This window comes from Podarcis cretensis, assembly GCF_951804945.1.
Source record: "Podarcis cretensis genome assembly, chromosome: 1".
NCBI classification, from domain to species: Eukaryota; Metazoa; Chordata; class Lepidosauria; order Squamata; family Lacertidae; genus Podarcis; species Podarcis cretensis.
In genome coordinates this window covers 42,262,754-42,281,350 of record NC_137170.1, presented here as the reverse complement: position 1 = coordinate 42,281,350, position 18,597 = coordinate 42,262,754, and the positions used below count along the sequence as shown (strand labels likewise).

Sequence of the window (18,597 nt, the reverse complement as noted above, 5' to 3'; positions counted from 1 at the left end):
GTGGGAGAGCTGAGAAGCAGAGCTCACTCCGTTGACTCTGCTTTGACAGGCCAGCCCCTTCAGGCCTCATCTCCCTCAACTGCCATTCCATCAGATTGCCTCAGTGGGAGAGATAGGAAGCAGGGCTCGTTTCACCAGCTTTGCTGGAGGCCTCTGAACTGTGCCAGTTAGCCAATATGGGAATGACTGCTTAGAAACTGATACATTAATTTTGATTTTCCTCTTCCTGCCCCTTTCCCCATTTGTGTGTGTGTCTATATGTTTCTTTTTGGATTGTAAGCCTGCAGGAACTGAGTGTCTTGCTTTGATTTCATGTAAGAGGTTCTGGGAGGCATTTTGGCTGAAGAACAGGATACAAATACTATAAATAGACAAGGAAGTAAATAATAGAATCTTAGAGTTGGAAGGGACCCCGAGAGTCATCTAGTCCAACCCTCTGTAATGCAGGAATCTCAGCTAAAGCATCCATAGCAAATGGCCATCCAACCTCTGCTTAAAAACCTCCAAGGAGGGAGAGTCCACCACCTCTCATGGGAGTCTGTTCCACTGCTGAACAGCTCTTACTAAAAGTTTTCCGAATATTTAGTTGGAATCTCCTTTCTTGCAACTTTTTTTTTAAAAAAATATTATTTATTAATAGTTTAAAGATTACAAAAAGAAAGAAAAAGAATTAAACAAATCAACATAATAAAACACAAAAACAGAAACAAAAACACTACATAAAACATTGAATTAACAAAAGAAAACAAAAACAATTAAAAACACTTCCAATATTTTCAATCTTAGCTTTCATTCACTTGTTTCACTGACTTCCTCACGCCTCCCTTTTTGTATTCCACTTCAATTAACTGTTTCAGCAATTCCTTTCCAAATCCACCTAACAGTTACCTCGTTCAACCCACATTTTACCAGCTTCCTTGTGAGAATATCATGGGGGAATTTTGTCAAAAGCCTCACTCAAATCAAAATACACTATGTCTACAGCATTTTCCTAATCTACCAAGTTTGTAATTCCATCCAAAAATAAAAATCAGATTGGTCTGGCATGACTTATTTTTGAGAAACCCATGCTGGGTCTTAGTAATCACAGCATCCTTTTCTAGATGCTCGCAGACTGACTGTTGAATTATCTGTTTCAGTAGTGCCTACCAGGTCATATTTGCCACCCTGTATTAAAATCTCCAGTTCATCTTGTTTGCTTCCCATACACTGCATTTGTGTAAAGACAACTGAATTAGGGAGCAGAACCCAAAGAATGGGTTGGATCTAGAATTAGGAAGCAATTCTACTGCAAGATCCACAATGGATGAGTGGATGGATCTCTGGTTGTGCTGGGATGTTCCTAGAGAAGCCAGGCTATGCCACCTTCAATCTCTCATCCATGGATCAGATGGAGATACACCAGGGTATCTCTGGCATCCTGTCTCAGCCAGGCTCCAACTGGCTGAGCCAAGCATGAAGGATCTTAAGGTGGTGTAAGCCATGAGAAAGTGATGCTCCAGGGGCAGGGGGGGTAGTGGGACTAAAGAGAGAGAACGGTTTATCTTGGTCACGTGACTATGTGACCTGGCAACCCAGAGTAAGTTAAGCAGGCAAAAAGGGTGGTGCAACTGAAACACTATTTTAAAGGCTTGCTTTTCCTCGACCAGGTTTAGGCCCGCTTAGCCAGCAGTAGTCCCATTGCTGAATAGAGTTTGGATCTAGAGTAAATTTACACTGGCTTTACTTTTATACTTGCTTTACATCAGCTGCTTGTGTATAGGATTGAACCCTTGGTCATGCATAGATTAGCAGGATCATCACCATCATGTCCAGTATTTTTATAGCTTCACTGGAAAATACGGAAGCGATGTGTTTTAATAAAAGACTTTCTACTTCTTTCCTTCCGGGTTTATTAGAATTGGTCCATGTGCATGGGAAAAGATCAATTTCTCAGGTTATATCTTGCTATAAATCTGTATTTTCCAGAGGGTACATTTTCAGATTTATGATTTAATTTTTTTTTTGTAATCTAATACAGAAGAACAGTACTAAGCTCTGGATAGATCGCAAGAATTATGACTGAAATAACCTTTTTTAAAGCTATATAACTTGCACTATAACCTAAAAGAGTAAGTAATCCTTACAAATATGAAAGTAATATGTGAAGAATCTATGTTGTGCATGCCTCAGGGGCTGCATTAGGCTCTACATTAAAGGATGAAAAATTAAATCCAGAATTATTATTATTTTTTTACATTTATGCAGTAGGAGCAAATAATTCCTTTTATATGTAGTGATATTTCCAAGTAGCTGGGAAAAGAAGTACCCTTCCACAAGCAAAAACCCCCATGGAAGGGGTGTTCCCCCAAATCCAGATAATTTGTTCTTGTTGCACAGGGTGAATTTAAGCTTCTGACTTGTTTCCATTTAGAGAACCATTTCCCAGAAACTAATAGTGTGAATCTGATGTGGCTAGGAAACATGGATTTCCAAACACATTCTGGCACAACTAGTCATGAACCAGTCCAACTTTTATAAGTTGAATGAGAGATTTAACGATAGGAATTAAAAACTAACATAAATCAAATATAACCTACTTGCTCTTAAGGAAGCAAAGTACAGTGGTACGTCAGGTTAAGTACTTAATTCGTTCCGGAGGTCCGTTCTTAACCTGAAACTGTTCTTAACCTGAGGTACCACTTTAGCTAATGGGGCCTCCTGCTGCTGCCGTGCTGCTGCTGCACGATTTCTGTTCTCATCCTGAAGCAAAGTTCTTAACCTGAGGTACTATTTCTGGGTTAGCGGAGTCCGTAACCTGAAGTGTATGTAACCTGAAGCTTATGTAACCGAGGTACCACTGTATCTTTTAAATGTACCTGCTTTCTTCAGGAATATGAAGAGCCATCATCTGCAAAGGTTCCAGGCACTGGACCACCCACCCATGGCGGTCACTGACTTTCTCAGCTTCTACTTTCAGGAAACTGTTTGGCATTCTGCTCCACACAACAGGTGTGATAGTTTGAACATCCAGCCGAGGAGGGCACTGGGGAATAGGGTTTCTCTCTTCACTTTTAAAGATTGCTGCTGATAAAGGCATAGTGTTCTAAAAACAAACAAACAAACAAACCCATAAATGGATAATTTTTAAAAAAAACAGAACTTTGAGTTAACACCTCATGGTATACATATTGAAAGATAGGTAAGTTTACCTAGGAGTCTTTGGTGAAAAAGCTTGTTGAAAGTCCAAGTCAACTGCTTGTTGACAGTCTCAAAGAATCTTAATAGAATTATGAGAAGGACCTTGCCTTCCAGAAGCCATGCTGGCTCTGCTTCAGCAAGTCTTCTTCTTCAATATGCTTGGTTAGTTTATAATAATTTCCACCAGTTTTCTGGGAAAAGATGTTAAGCTAACTGGCCTGTAATTTCCAGTGTCCGCCCCCTCCTGGATCCCTTCTTACAAATAAATTTATTTATTTTTTTTAAAAAAATGGTGTTACATTGAGCTACTTCCCAATCTTCAGGTATGGTAGCTGACCTTAGGGACAAGTTACATATTTTTTTAGAAGATCAGCAATGTCATGTTTGAGTTCTTTGAGAACTCTCGGGTGGATGCCATCTGGAACAGGCAATTTGTCCATTGTCTATTATCTTCCAATGTCAGTCAGACAGGATGATCATTAGCAGCTATACTTGAAATGCAAAAACAAGACAGAAATGTGATAAGTCTTCCCTTCCCTGTTGTATCTAGTATCTGAACTTGTAAGCAGACATGCAGCTCTCTTTAGGTATGCTATCTAATATATGCCCATATATTTCTATTTTATTTTTTACATTTTTGAGGAAACAACGCTTTTTTATACTTCAGGAATCATTTCACTAATAGTTCCAGGGAATGGGAGAGGGAAAAGTGAAATTCTACTAATCGTGTTAACGAAATCATACAGATGGCATTACAGAATTTACTTTAAAGTCCATAATATCCGTTGATAATAATTTTATTAAAAATACCTTTAATTTACCCAGTTCAAACTGTACAAGGTTTGTGCTCGTAGGCTGTAAAAAAGCTGCTGGAAATAATTTTGTGTTTGGTTCAACCTGAAAAATATATTTATTGCAGTTAAAATGCAGCATGAACCTATTATCAACTTGCAACAATGATACTGTTGTGCAACATTTACTAAAGTTGCAATTCTTAGTACACACTTACCTAGAAGTAAGTTCCTTTAATTCAATGGGACTTAATTCAGAGAAAGCATATCAAGAGTCATGCTGTGAAAAAAGGCAGCACAACTAGACAAGCAAACCAATGCTCTTATAAAGGGATGCAATTACTGAAAAGAACAAACTGGAACAGGAAGAAATGTTTCGTTTTGGGGGTTACATTGCTCATGTTAAACTGAAGAGTTTGCTCCAAAGCAAAACGTAGGAAAATGAACTTGCTCACACATACTCATTCACAGAGAGATAAGGGTAAACAGCCTATATTTCTAAAGCGTAAACCAGGGGTAGTCAACCTTTTTATACCTACCGCCCACTAATGCATCTTTCTTGATGGTAAAATTTCCTTACCTCCCACCAGTGCTCGATGGAAGGAGCTCTTGTGCCATAGAACCACCTACCGCCCACCTAGAATCCTGAAACACCCACTAGTAGGCGGTAGGGACCAAGTTGACAACCCCTGGCATAAGCAAACCTAGATTCATTTATATAATTGCACACATCTGCCTGCAAAATTGGGTACCCACTCAACACAGAGACATAGGTTTCTTCCTACTGGGGAAATACGAGGTTCAGAGAAGTGGTTTCAGTTGAGAAAACAGCACAGAGACAAGAGTTAAACCACCTTCCCATATACTAAGATACTGAAATCCCTCCTTCTATACCTTCATATCCCATTTTTAAAAAACTGTGGTGGATCCAATAGCAGATCTTTAATCTCATCTAACTTTGTCCAAGAGCCCTGATTGCAACGTTCTGCTCTACTGCAATGTACGGCACAGGGAACAGGGGTACTAAGGAAGCATGTGGTGAATGCTTCAGTATACAGTACACTGAAAACTCCAGAATATTTGATGATGATGATGACAACAACAACAACAACAACTTATTTATACCCCGCCCATCTGGCTGGGCCACCCCAGCCACTCTGGGCGGCTTCCAAAAAAATATTAAAATACTGTGATACATCAAACATTAAAAGCTTCCCTAAACAGGGCTGCCTTCAGATGTCTTCTAAAAGTCTGGTAGTTGTTGTTCTCTTTGACATCTGGTGGAAGGGCGTTCCACAGGGAAGGTGCCACTACCAAGAAGGCCCTCTGCCTGGTTCCCTGTAACTTAGCTTCTCGCAGTGAGGGAACCGCCAGAAAGCCCTCGGTGCTGGACCTTAGTGTCCGGGTAGAACGATGGGGGTGGAGACGCTTCTTCAGATATACTGGACCAAGGCCATTTAGGGCTTTAAAGATCAGCACCAACACTTTGAATTGTGCTCGGAAACGTACTGGGAGCCAATGTAGGTCTTTCAAGACCGGTGTTATGTGGTCTCTGTGGCCGCTCCCAGTCACCAGTCTAGCTGCCGCGTTCTGGATTAGTTGTAGTTTCTGGGTCACCTTCAAAGGTAGCCCCACGTAGAGCGCATTGCAGTAGTCCAAGCAGGATTACTTGCATTGCATGTTATAGAACATTGACAAGCCGCTTAAACTTCCTTTTAAATTTTGTATACTGTACATACCGCACACTGCAGCAACTTTTTAAATATATATTTCTATTTCTCCTGCTTGCAAATATTTCAAAGCAGCTACTAGCAGCAATGAAATTAAGCAAAACAAATGTAGCAGATAAAAATAATTAATAATAAACTAGTGAGTAAAATGCTTCAAAATAGTGAACCATTTGAAAGGTGGACCAAATATTTTTAATAATAATAATAATAATAATAATAATAATAATAATAATATGCCATTAAAACACCAAAGAGAATCACCTAGTGCCTAAAAAACAGTAATAATGGCACGTAATGAACAGGCTACAGCAGGAGTTCCACAATTTGTGCACTTATGCTGAAAAGGCTTACCCTCTGATAGCTTTTGCCTAACCTCAGAAAGCAACCATAATATGGCATCCAACAAATATATTTAGCAATGGGGAGGAAGAGGGCATTCCTAGTCAAGCTGCTAAAGGTTTTTTAAAAGACCAAAGAACAACAGCCTCAATTAAACCGAGAAACAAGCTGCTAGCTAATGAAATTATTTTAATACTGGCACAATATGCTCAACTACCAATGCTTTTTTCCTGGGTTTACTCAAGGGAACACAGTACTGGCACCTTTTCCGCCCAAATGTTAAAAGTGTGGCACTTACTATAACAACTACACGGTGAGTACAGGCACCATTTTTTTTCTATATAAAAGCACTGCTCATGACACTCATGACCACTGTTAGCAGCTTGAACAATGTACTGTATTTTAATCAGCCAAGAAGGGCAAGAGTCCAGAGGGCATGTGTTTGCTGCATTCCTGCGAGCACCTTGTCCATGTCATCAAGCCATATCAACTGAAACTGATCCCACAGAACAGCACTGTACACCTCAGACGGATTTGCACTCTAAGCAGCGTCATCTCAACACAGATGAGTGATCTTATCTTCAAAACGTCTTGTAAAAAGAGTCACAGTGGGGCCCTAAGGGGTTGTGAGGAAGACAGTTCTTCACGGCCCACACTGCCACGCAATAGGCAAAATTATGTACTCTAATGTGTGCTTCATCTCTGCACAATCAAAACTACTGGAAGATCAGGTTTCTAAATGACTCAGCGGTGGATCCATAAAGTATGTTGCATCTTGTATAGCCATTTTGAGACAAGTGGAATTTTCTGGAAAATAAACTGATACCTGGTAGAAAGCTCCCACTTCTTTTCCATTAGCCAACTGAACAAGGCGTCTGGTTTCTATATCAACTGAGTCTGATGTTCACCTTCCAAGTCATGCAGGGTCATGACAGAGATTAGTGCACTTGCCCCTGTTCTCCATTCTCACAGGTGACATCAAGACACAAAGAGAATGTCTGGATATGGCTGCACTAGGTCTAGGAGTAATGTGGCATCAGCAGGAATGGGAGTTCACTAATGGTAATAAAATATTTCTAAATGATGATTTTTTCTATTTTAAAAAATAATCTATCTACTCTCTTATATTGTGCTCAAGAACTGAATTAAATGATTTCATATTCATTTCTCTTTCCAATTGGAACCTCTTTATTTCAGCATACAAGATAAATGTAGAGTTAATGTACAAATCTTTTGTCTCCATAAAGATCATACAATAACCTTTGTCTTCCCTAACTGGTTTCATGCCATGTTTATTCTATATCCATCACACACTGCACTAAATAAAGAATTGTTAATTGCATACCCAGCTTTCCTATGACACTCCTGATTGGAGTAGAAAAAGGTGTCATCGTAATTTCACTTGAAGATGACAGCCTTTGTCTCATACACGGATAGAAGGAATTTCAGCAAAAATAGCTTGGATTTTAAGTACAGGCTTGATATAAGCTGACGTCTATTGTGACTAGCATGGTGATGAATTTTTATTCTTAGGCATGCATCTATGCAGATTTGGTATACTATACTATAAGACCCAGACAGAAATCATGAGTGATGATTTAGTGAGGCAATTTCATTTGTAATCTCATAATGCCATGGCTGCAGCCACTTTTCCAAGTGAGTCCTGAGATGGGGGGGGGGGGCACAACAATACTACATGGTGTGGAATATGCCCAGACCTATTGCATAACATATCTTAGTATCACTTGTTCTTTCATTATGCATGTATTTATAGACTATATGTGCAACTGCCTTTCAGGGGGGGGGTGTATGTATGTGTGTGTGTGTGTGTGTGTGTGTGAGGTAGACACCTCCCAGTGACAGTGGCACTGCAAATGGAATGGTAAAGTAAAGGACCCCTGGACGGTTAAGTCCAGTCAAAGGCAACTATGGGGTTGTGGCGTTCATCTCGCTTTCAGGCCGAGGGAGCCGGCGTTTTTTCACAGACAGCTTTCCGAGTCATGTGGTCAGCATGACTGAACCGCTTCTGGTGCAAGCGGACACCGTGATGGAAACCAGAGCACACGGAAATGCTGTTTACCTTCCCACCGCGGCGGTACCTATTTATCTACTTGCACTGGCGTACTTTTGAACTGCTAGGTTGGCAGGAGCTGGGACAGAGCAATGGAAGCTCACCCTGTTGCAGGGATTAGAACCGCTGACCTTCTCATCAGCAAGCCCAAGGGGCTCAGTAGTTTAGACTGCAGCGCCACCTGCATCCCTAATGGGATGACATAGCAGCAAGATTGGGGGAGCTTCTGGAACATCATTATCAACCTGGAACTCTCCCAACCTTGCTACTACCTCCCTGATTCCTATCCTAATAAGCAGAGTACTACCACTGGAAATACACCATTGCCTCCGCCCCCTTAATGAACCACCACTAGGTCTATGCCAAGTAAGAACATAGTAATAGTCCTGATGGATCAGGCCAGTGGCCTAGGTAGTCTAGCATCCTGTTCTAGCAGTGGTCTACCAAATGGCTATGGGAAGCCCAAAAGCAGGATCTGAGTGCAACCGTGTTCTCCCCTCCTGTGGTTTTCCAGTATCTGGTATTCAGAAGCATCACTGCCTCTGAAAATGGAATTACAACATAGCCACCAGGACTAGTAGCCTACCTATGCTTGCACAAAATTGAGTGTGCACAGTATAAGAATATGTGGTTCAGGGCCCATAGTATATTTTCAAAACCTACATACTCATACAGTAACACAAACACCAATCAGCCGTCACACATTATCCAGCAGTATTTCAATAAAACATGTTTCATCTTTTACAGTCACTTTGAAATAAAGAGGATGATGATGACAATGATTTTGGTAAAATATATTGATACCTGGTAGAAAGTTCCCAGTTCTTTTCCATTGGCTGTGAATGACAACATTCCAGTAGCCAACTCAACAAGGCATCCAATTTCTAAATCAACGTTACCACGACCAGATCTTTGTGAATTAACAGATGTTTCTCCTCCCCAGACCAGGTAGCAATTGCTACGTTTTACACTGAAAAAAAATATATATATTCATCGGGACAAGTAGTGGTTAAACAGAGTAAAGATGCAGATTTTGTTGATTTTTTTTGGGGGGGGGAGCTTTAGCTTGCTCCATCCTATGGGTTGTACTATAACAGAAAAATATGCAACAAAGGAACTAACTACAGATTAAAAATCCATTTCCTTGTGATAGTTTAAGTCTGGTCACCAAATTCCAGACAGCCCAGCCCAGTTAAGTATTTGAAGAGTCTCCAGCTGAAGTGAGTTCTATAGGTGCAGAAAGCCACATTTGCCAAAGTACACAGCATAATAAGAAAGGTGTTTATGGTAAACCTACATGATCACAGTAAGACATAAAGTACTCCTAATCCAAGCCATTTAGGGCTTTAGAGTTTAAAACCAGCATTTTGAAGTGTGGCGGTAACAATTGTGAGCCATTGTTAACACTGAAGCGCTGGTGTAAGATACCTGCGGTAATCAAATCCACCAATACTATATCTGAGATAACATCACTGTTGGTGCAACAGAAATACAGGAACACCATCCCCAAAGCTGTAAAACTGGAGCCCCTTCATGGGAGAAAGCAACTGGGGGAGGGGGAGGGAAGGGAAGGGAAGGGAAAGAGGATATGCAAAGAGAAAACACAATTTTCACCTTGTAACCTGTAGCTTGAGCCTAAGCAAGCAGAGAGGCAGCAAAACCCAGGTCAGATGGGAAGAACAGGGACAGCATATTGATATAATTGAACTCCATTTCTATACGTGGCCTAACCCAGCTCTATCAGACCCATAAGGGACACCCTGTATCTTTGGGCTTAATCACACTTTTGCTTGTTCTTCGATTTCTAGGTGTGAGTCCGAGTGGGGTTTTCTCTCCCCCCCCCCCTCACCACTTTCCCTGGGAAAACCTGCAGTTTACAGCTGAATCAGAATAAACTCGGGTAGGTTTTCTGTGGGCTGACATTTGCTCCAACTCAGCAGTAAACCAGAGGTGGATTAAGGGATGGACGTCCAGTTTGCCTGCCCTGGGCACTGAGCCAAGAGGAAGCCACAGAAAGTGCTGCAGCCATGACAAACAACAGAATGTGAGAAGCACTGTACAGAGCGCCACTGAAAGGTTGAAGCCCAAAGTCTTTTACTGAGTAAACATCAGGTTTCCCGGGGAAAGCAGCGGGGCAAAAGAAAACCCTCTCAGACCTGTGCATAGAAATCATGGGACAAATGCAAGAAATTGCAGTGTGGATGAGCCCTTGGATAAATGGTGGCTTATAGCCAAACATAAGGAAGCATGTTAAGTGCAAGCTTTGCATTTAAAACTAACTTTAAGTCAGTAGTCACTTGCAAGGATCACCTGAAAGGTTCATTTAAATCTTACTTTTCTAATTAGAAGTACAGTACAATGAAACCTGGAAAAAAATCTTTTTCACCCTGTCACTCAGCTGTTTGCATATTACTTATTGAAAAGTTAACAACATATTTTTTTAAAATATAAGTCTAACATTCAAACTCTACTTTTTTACTTGTGAAGTCTGCATAAAAATTATCATCACAGTTAAAGCCACAGGACACATAATTTCAAGGAATTGTAGCTGAGGAAGTGACACAGAGTCCTATAAATGTTACTGTTAAATGTATCTAATATTAGTAAATGATGGCATTAAGTACTTGCACAAAGCATATCCTCAGGTTCAAATGTTATGAATAAAATCAAACCAATTTCATTTTGGGGTTATAAAAATTAAAAGTCCTTTCCAACTATTGATAAAATTAATTGAGACATAGGTTAATCAACAGGTAATTTCTAAGAGTCACACCTTTCATGAACTCTTCCTCTTTCATCTCCCAAAGTAACTGTTACTGTGCAGTTCTTATTTAAGTCAAAATGTTCACTGTAAAAGTGGTAATCAGGTGTTACCCAGCCAATCCAGACAACAGATGGGTCTTGGCCCGCAAAGATCCGCACTGAGTAGTAGTACTGAAAAAAAACAATAGCAAGTGGAAATATTTAAATAAATATATATTTAAATGAAAACAAGCACAAAAACCTTCTAACAGAAAACTGCATCCCGTGTACTAAAAAGAAATAATTAATAGAATCAGTATGCATGGCTTGAACAAAACCGGTTGTGCTTTATTTTTTCCTGGATAAATGTTCAAAGCATTCCACACTGACATGTGGTTCAATTTTCACTGAGCTTCTCTGGGCCTAACTACTAATTACTGACGCAGGAGGCGCTGTGGTCTAAACCACTGAGTCCCTTGGGCTTGCCAATCGGAAGGTCGGCGGTTCGAATCCCTGCAGCGGGGTGAGCTCCCGTTGCTCTGTCCCGGCTGCTGCCAACCTACCAGTTTGAAAGCACACCAGTGCAAGTAGATAAATAGGTACTGTTGCGACGCGAAGGTAAACAGTGTTTCCGTGCACTCTGGTTTCTCTCACAGTGTCCCGTTGCACCAGAAGTGGTTTAGTCATGCTGGCCACATGACCCAGAAAGCTGTCTGTGGACAAACACCGGCTTCCTCAGCCTGAAAGCGAGATGAGCACCACACCCCATAGTCGCCTTTGACTGGACTTAACCATCCAGGGATCCTTTACCTTTACCTTTACCTATTGAATTCGAATTGAAATTGTATTCCATCCTTCAACCCAAAGATTACAGACAATCCAGCAGCGATTCAGTCCTCAGAAGAAGCCAGTACATGTTGGGAAGGACTGGGACTTGGAGGATCAATGGGGGCTTACTGGGTGAGCAGGGGTTTGGGAATGGCAGAGGGATCAGACTCCATGATATCCTAATGACCATCAACCTGGATTGGCTCACATTGACTCAAATTCTTTCCCAGTTTTAGGAGAAACAGTGTGACTGAATCTGAACCAATTCATCTGAACCTGGGGGAGCTAGCCCATTTCTAAAAACAGAAACAACAACAACCACAACCATGGTTATATACTTACCGTTGTGGCATGAACAGGTATCTCCTGGTTCTGTTTTCTGAAAATAAAGTATAATTATCAGTCATTTAAATACATAAAACAGGAACTGAGATAGCTCAGTCAGTAGAGTATGGGACTCAATCTGAGGGTCGTGGGTTTTGCCTATGTTGGGCAAAAGATTCCTGCGTTGCACGATGTTGGACTAGATGACATTCGTTGTACCTTCCAACTCTACAATTCTATGATTCTATGAGAGAATACTTTATAACACTGAAAAAATGATGAAGGGAAGCTTTGATGGATTGGTTGCTATCTGGAAAATATGAACTTTGGCACTTTTTTCATAGTATGAAATCTGTGCTAGATAGAACCATGAAGGGAAAATTACGCATGAATTCTATCTGTCAGTTAAAAGAGGACATAGGATCAGAAAGTCCTTTTGCGCCTCAACTGCTTTAAATAAAAATAGGTATATGCTAAAGAGAAGGACTTGCAGCAGCATATAAATTTAAAAAGGCAGTGTGACTACAATATTTTGAATCAGAATACATCCCAGTAGATTGCTTTTCAGCTGAAGCCTGTCATGCTCAATACCCCTGAATAATCAAAGCCATTTAACTACAGGATAGATAAATTTCTTGTTTATAGACTAAGGATAAACCCAAAGCCACAAAACTGTACAGAGTAAGTAGAAATCATTTTTAAATCCATGGACTCAAAAAAGAAAAGAAAGTGGTTTTAAAACAAAGTTAAGCCTAGAGGAAAATCAAACTTATATCTAACCTTTTTTGGAAACTATCAATCAGTTCCAAACCAGTACTGTAGTTAAAAGATGAGTGGAATTCAATTGGCATGCTCAAGCGACAATATATCATGTCTGCATTACTATTCTGTGTTCCAAATGTCTTATGGGTAACTTTTAAGCGAGGAGGACTGTCAATGTTCCCATCAATTCTTGTTACCTGCAGTCAAAGGTTATTAACAATTTTCTTATGAAACAAAAAAGGAGCAGTTACACACACACACACAGAGAGAGAGAGAGAGAGAGAGAGAGTTTGACAGAGTAGCAAGTTTTTAAGATGCACAGAATACGCCTTCAGATGTCCTACCTCAAAAATAGTTTTGTACAAACCAAAGTTCTCAAGCATTAACACAGCAAGGCTGCAGTCTTATACCCACTTACCCAAACTCAATGGGACTTCTGAATACACATGTATTGTCTGTTTAAACATGTTCAAATTTGATTATAAAAAGGGATCTGTGAAATGTATCTGTGTACAGAATGTAAACTAATCACTGGGTGTCTCATCAAACCATCTGCTTAAAAAAAAAAGACTAATTGAATGGGATAGTGAAACAGAGTAACAACAATATCACTTCTATCTTGCACACAGTTAGTGTTAAATACATCTTAATAGCAGGTTGTAATTGTGTCTGGGAATAAATTATTGAAATACAACCATTTTAGTTTATCTAAAAGGAGAAGTAATGCAGATAAAAGGAAGTGAAAGTGAAGGGATTAACGTGAAAGCCTATGGGAACTGTCAATGATATATATTCACAATAAGGCGATGTAGAAATAGCCTCCCTCACTGTGAGAAGTGAAGTTACAGGGAACCAGGCAGAGGGCCTTCTCGGCAGTGGCACCTGCCCTGTGGAACACCCTCCCATCAGATGTCAAGGAAATAAACAACTATCTGACTTCTCGAAGACATCTGAAGGCAGCCCTGTATCTGGAAGTTTGTAATGTTTGACATTTTACTATGTTTTTAATATGTTCTGTAAGCTGCCAGAATGGCTGGGGAAATCCAGCCAAATGGGCAGGATATAAATAATAAAATTATTATTATTACTTCTGCAATGTAATTCTTAGCAACCAAAAGTATAAGGGAACATGCCATGTCTCTTCTGACTATGCAGCATTACCTCAATATGAGGGTGGTCTTTTGGTACATTGACAAATGTTGGTAAACGTTTGCTGAACCACATAGCAACATCTCTGTTCATGTTGACAGCAAAAGGTTCAAAGCCTTCCTGTAGACCACACATTGTATAATACTTAAAGGTGCTGGCATCTCTCCCAAAATTCATCCGTCCAATCTGAGACAGACCCAATGAGCATATGGGGACAAAGCCTGAATCAAACATGAAACATGAATATGGAGTTAGAGAAATATATACATAGAAAACCCCAGAGCTGATTATTCTAACCATAAGCTTACCATACTCTCAGTGCAATCTCTTTTGGTTAAAGGGATGAATTTATTTATTCCTGATTAAATTTGTACCCAGTTCATTAGAAATGGTAGCAAAGAATTTACGGCAGCCACAAACACACACACACACACACACACACACACACACACAGACATACGCCCGCCCCCCAGAAATAAAAGAATAATAAAACCTCACATAAGTAGGGCACAGAAAACCTTCTGAAACAATTAGTCACCTGATTGACTTCTCTAATAATCAGTTACCAAATGTCAGATTGACATTTATTGTATAAAGAGCTGAAAGGATAAACAACTTATCCTGAACCACAGGAAAGCTTTCTTATAAACCTTTTATGAGGCTAATAACATTACTCTGCACGAAGGCTTCCATAAGAAGCACAGGGATATGTTAAGGGGACCAGATCTTGTTAGGTCTGCAGCAGTTGGCAGTACAAAACAACAAGAAACTAAAAGGCGCTTAGTGGAAATTTCATCCAAATAGTGGGAACAGAGAATGAACAAATAGTGCTTTTTCTGCTTAAAAGAAAAGAAAAAGAAACAAAACAAAGCAACTTAATGACTACTCTGAAAGCAGACTGTTCTGGAGGAAGGAACGAAAGGAAGGCAGCAGTTAAATGCTAGTGATTAAACAAATCTACTTCCAACAGAAAGAGCCAAGCCTATTCCTAATACTCTTATTTTGAAGTATTTGGCTTTGCCAGGCATTAAACATGTTCCTTTCTTCATAAAAAACTGACAGCACAACTGATACAGCATCCCAGGCAGTCATTAATGAAAAAATGTTAGTCAGAAAGAATGACAAATAGCGCTAGCTACACGTGGTAACATACGCTAGTGGCATGATCTTGGCATTTGCCATCAATAACTTGCAACTGTGAATCCTAATGGTCTCTAATAGATTACAAAATTATCTGTATGGACCACTGCCGCGCAACACTGCCGTTTTTTGTTTAATAAAAGCCCATTTAGGAATAGAGAAGCCCTACTGGTTATCATCATGATATATATATATATAATGGAGGGACATAAACTTTCAAATTAAAAAAAAGATTCAAACATTACAAATGATTAATTTCAAGGACAATTATTAAATACCCCCCCCCCAAAAAAAATAGCAAGCGGCAAAATGCTGCCCAGGTTCAATTCCAATGGATTTGGGGTTCTAATAAGAAAGAACCTTGGATCACGCTTCATTCTGTTTAGTAATTAACTTAAAACTAAAAGTGTTAATTAGCTTGCCATGATCTCAGCTATGCACACCAGGTCAGGCCCTTCATCTATGATCAAATCATAGGTGATAGATGTTTTATTCTTGGTATGTTTGGTGTTTATCAGCACCACCGCCAGACTAAGAAGTTTAAAGGTAAAGGTAAAGGACCCCTGACGGTTAAGTCCAGTCGCAGACGACTCTGGGGTTGCGGCGCTCATCTCGCTTTACAGGCTGAGGGAGCTGGCATTTGTCCGCTCCGCAGACAGTGGCCAGCATGACAAAGCTGCTTCTGGAGCAACGGAACACCAAAACCAGAGCAGCGAACAGAAAGGCCGTTTACCTTCCCACTGGAACAGTACCTATTTATCTACTTGCACTTTGATGTGCTTTCGAACTGCTAGGTGGGCAGGAGCTGGGACCGAGCAACGGGAGCTCACCCCATCGCGGGGATTCGAACTGCCGACCTTCCGATCGGCAAGCCCTAGGCTCTGTGGTTTAGACCACAGCGCCGCCCGCGTGGTCTAAACTGACTGTTTAGTCAGTTTAGTTTACTGACTGATATTCTCAAATTCTGACATGATCCTGACGAAACAGAGGGAGCAAGGGCCTTGGTATAATCAGTCCTTATTGCCCCATCTGTATACCTTCATCCATGCCATACTTTCCCCCTCCTACCATCATAGGAATGGAAGCCCAATTCTCCTCACTTCTGTCCCCTGCCCAGGCACATGTTTGCATTACCACTAACAGTGCCATGTTCATTGATCATGGTGATTATTTTCCCTTTTGGTCACTTTTTCCCTTTTGGAAACTGTTTAAAGTCTACAGCAAGATTCAGGTTTCTCGTTATTTCCTTTCAATTAGTAGCACTGTCCCAACAAAGAATTCGCTTACCATTATCTATTTCAAAGTCAGCAAAAGCAAGTTCTGAACCTTTATTGGTTATAAGCAACTCTCCATTCAGAGTAAATATCATTGATTTGTCATCTAGATTTATCATACAACCCACTACGTCTCCTGGTTGCCAATTTCGTCCAAAGAATCCACTCCCCTGGTGCCAACGTTGACCCTGAAAAACAAGCAGGTTCAAATGTGTGTGTGAGAACATATTCACTGCAGAGAGGGATAAAAGAAGATAAACAAAGAAGCTATTTTCGTCAAGATGAGGGCAGAATTGACTATTAATTTAGCACTGAGCAATAAATTCAAAATGTCCCCAGAAGTCACACCTAAATACCAAGTGATGTGGTATTTTTGTGTGCAAATGTGAGTTCATAATCAAAATTAATTTCTTAAACAGAGGATAAACAGGTAAGCAATCAGCTCCAGAAAATGTTGCCTGGATATCGGCCACACTTTTGGTGATGCTTGTGGCAAACAGCTTAAGAGATTTAAAAAAACAACAACCCCAAAACAATCAAGCGATATATAAATTTTGTTAAATAATACACTTGGACAGAAGACTCTGTTTGTGTGTGTGAGAACCATATTTTTGAAGTGTGTGTGTGTGAACCATATTTTTGAAGTAGCTACAGACCTACTTACTTAATTTTATTATCAAATGTACCAACCTTGCTGCCTTCAAAGACAAATGATTGGTCATCAGCACCCAATTCTATGTCAGGCCGACAGCCTGGCCTCGCCCACCCAACACGCATATCTCCTCCTGTTACAGCTTCAAATTCAAAATACCACTTTCCAGTCTTAACTGCATAAGACTGCTCTACTCTGAAGAAACGTATCTTGTCAATGCTCACTTTTTCTACTGTTTGGTCAGCTGTGAAAGATAGAAGAAAGCAAAAAACAACAACCCTAAGTTAGTTGAAACAATATTCCAGTATTTTTGTAGCTTCAGTTACAGAGGTGCTAAGGCAGCCTTAAGAGCAATTCCTCCTTGAACAGGCTCTTGCTTTCTCTCCCTGGGTTCCTTCTGTCCTCCTGCCCTGACTCCCTGCTGCTCCAAGCCCAAAAAGCTTTACTTTGGGAATGGAGATGTGGTACTGCATAACACACTGTTCCTCCTCTCCCTCTCTCAAGGTAAGTGTGTTTTTGTCATGGGGAAGAGTGGGGTACGAGCAGTGAAAACTGGCACATTTGAGTGTGCATCAGTCACTCAAGCATGCCCCTTAAGTCTCTGAGTGATCGACATGCAGATTTAAACATGCATTTTTTTAATAGGTTGATTGTCAGGTTTAGACAACATTCCTGTTGACATAATTGGTTAGCGAATCTTCTACATTTCTCTGCTTTTTGAGTGCTAAACAGGGCAGAAGAATGAGAGTGTGTGAACCAGTGATTGCAGCATCTAGTTCAATCCACATGTAGCTGAAAAATGAGAATACTGTTGAGAAGATGAAATAGGTGGGATAGATGGCAAAGCACGTTAGAAATACTATAGTGACTGTTCATAATAACACAGCAAGACTTGCCTATTTCTTGATCTGGTGGTTCAATGTTATATCCATAACCAGCAAAGGTGCGGACAGCTTCACGAAGGCTATCCCTGTTTGATTTTTTAGTACGTTCATCTAATAATGTATAAGGCACCAGTCGGGGATTTCGTTTGTTTTTGAGATCCTAAAAAAGGTACAGATAAGAAATGTAGGATTCAGGTTATAGATTCTTTCTGCAAAATTAAATTAAATTAAATTAAATCTAGATATAAACACAATCAATAAAAGGCAAGCAAAACATGGAAGCATCACACTACAGATTTGTCTGAATTTACACTCAAGGCCAATGCAAGTCCAATTCCAGTCATAAAAATTTTTTTTGCAATAGATTCGCTGAATGATCATACTATCATAGCTCAGTTATCACAGGCTTTCAGACAAACACAGTAGTCATTGATGAAGACAGATTATTCAAGAATGAAGTATATAACCCAGCAGTGCCACTTTAAATTAAGCATAACCCTCATCGTAATGCCACCCAAATATTATGTAAATTATATTTACCTGCTGAATGCCGTATGTCCAACCTTGTTTTATTCTGTCTTTTGCCCAGACGTTATGTGCATTCTCTGCAAGTTTGTCGACCAACACTTCCTGCGAAGGCAGCAATTTCACTTCAGAAAGATCTAGGGGTGCTGGCTTATAGCCATTTGACATCATGTAACTATAAACCAGCAGAAATGATAGAGGGTTAC

At 40.2% G+C, this 18,597-nt stretch overlaps 1 protein-coding gene across 1 annotated transcript in view; it reads right to left on the bottom strand.

Moving 5' to 3' along the window:
* Positions 1–18,597, bottom strand: part of RYR3 (ryanodine receptor 3) — a 271,072-nt gene that overhangs the window by 125,869 nt on the left and 126,606 nt on the right. Inside the window, exons 24-34 of the mRNA XM_079954045.1 lie at positions 18,407–18,566; positions 17,879–18,026; positions 17,021–17,226; positions 16,344–16,518; positions 13,929–14,137; positions 12,786–12,964; positions 12,024–12,060; positions 10,885–11,045; positions 8,916–9,081; positions 3,991–4,077; positions 2,859–3,085 (exon numbers count right to left, since the gene is read on the bottom strand). Of these exons, the coding sequence (XP_079810171.1) occupies positions 2,859–3,085; positions 3,991–4,077; positions 8,916–9,081; positions 10,885–11,045; positions 12,024–12,060; positions 12,786–12,964; positions 13,929–14,137; positions 16,344–16,518; positions 17,021–17,226; positions 17,879–18,026; positions 18,407–18,566 (1,755 nt within the window). The remainder of the gene's footprint in view (positions 1–2,858; positions 3,086–3,990; positions 4,078–8,915; positions 9,082–10,884; positions 11,046–12,023; positions 12,061–12,785; positions 12,965–13,928; positions 14,138–16,343; positions 16,519–17,020; positions 17,227–17,878; positions 18,027–18,406; positions 18,567–18,597) is intronic.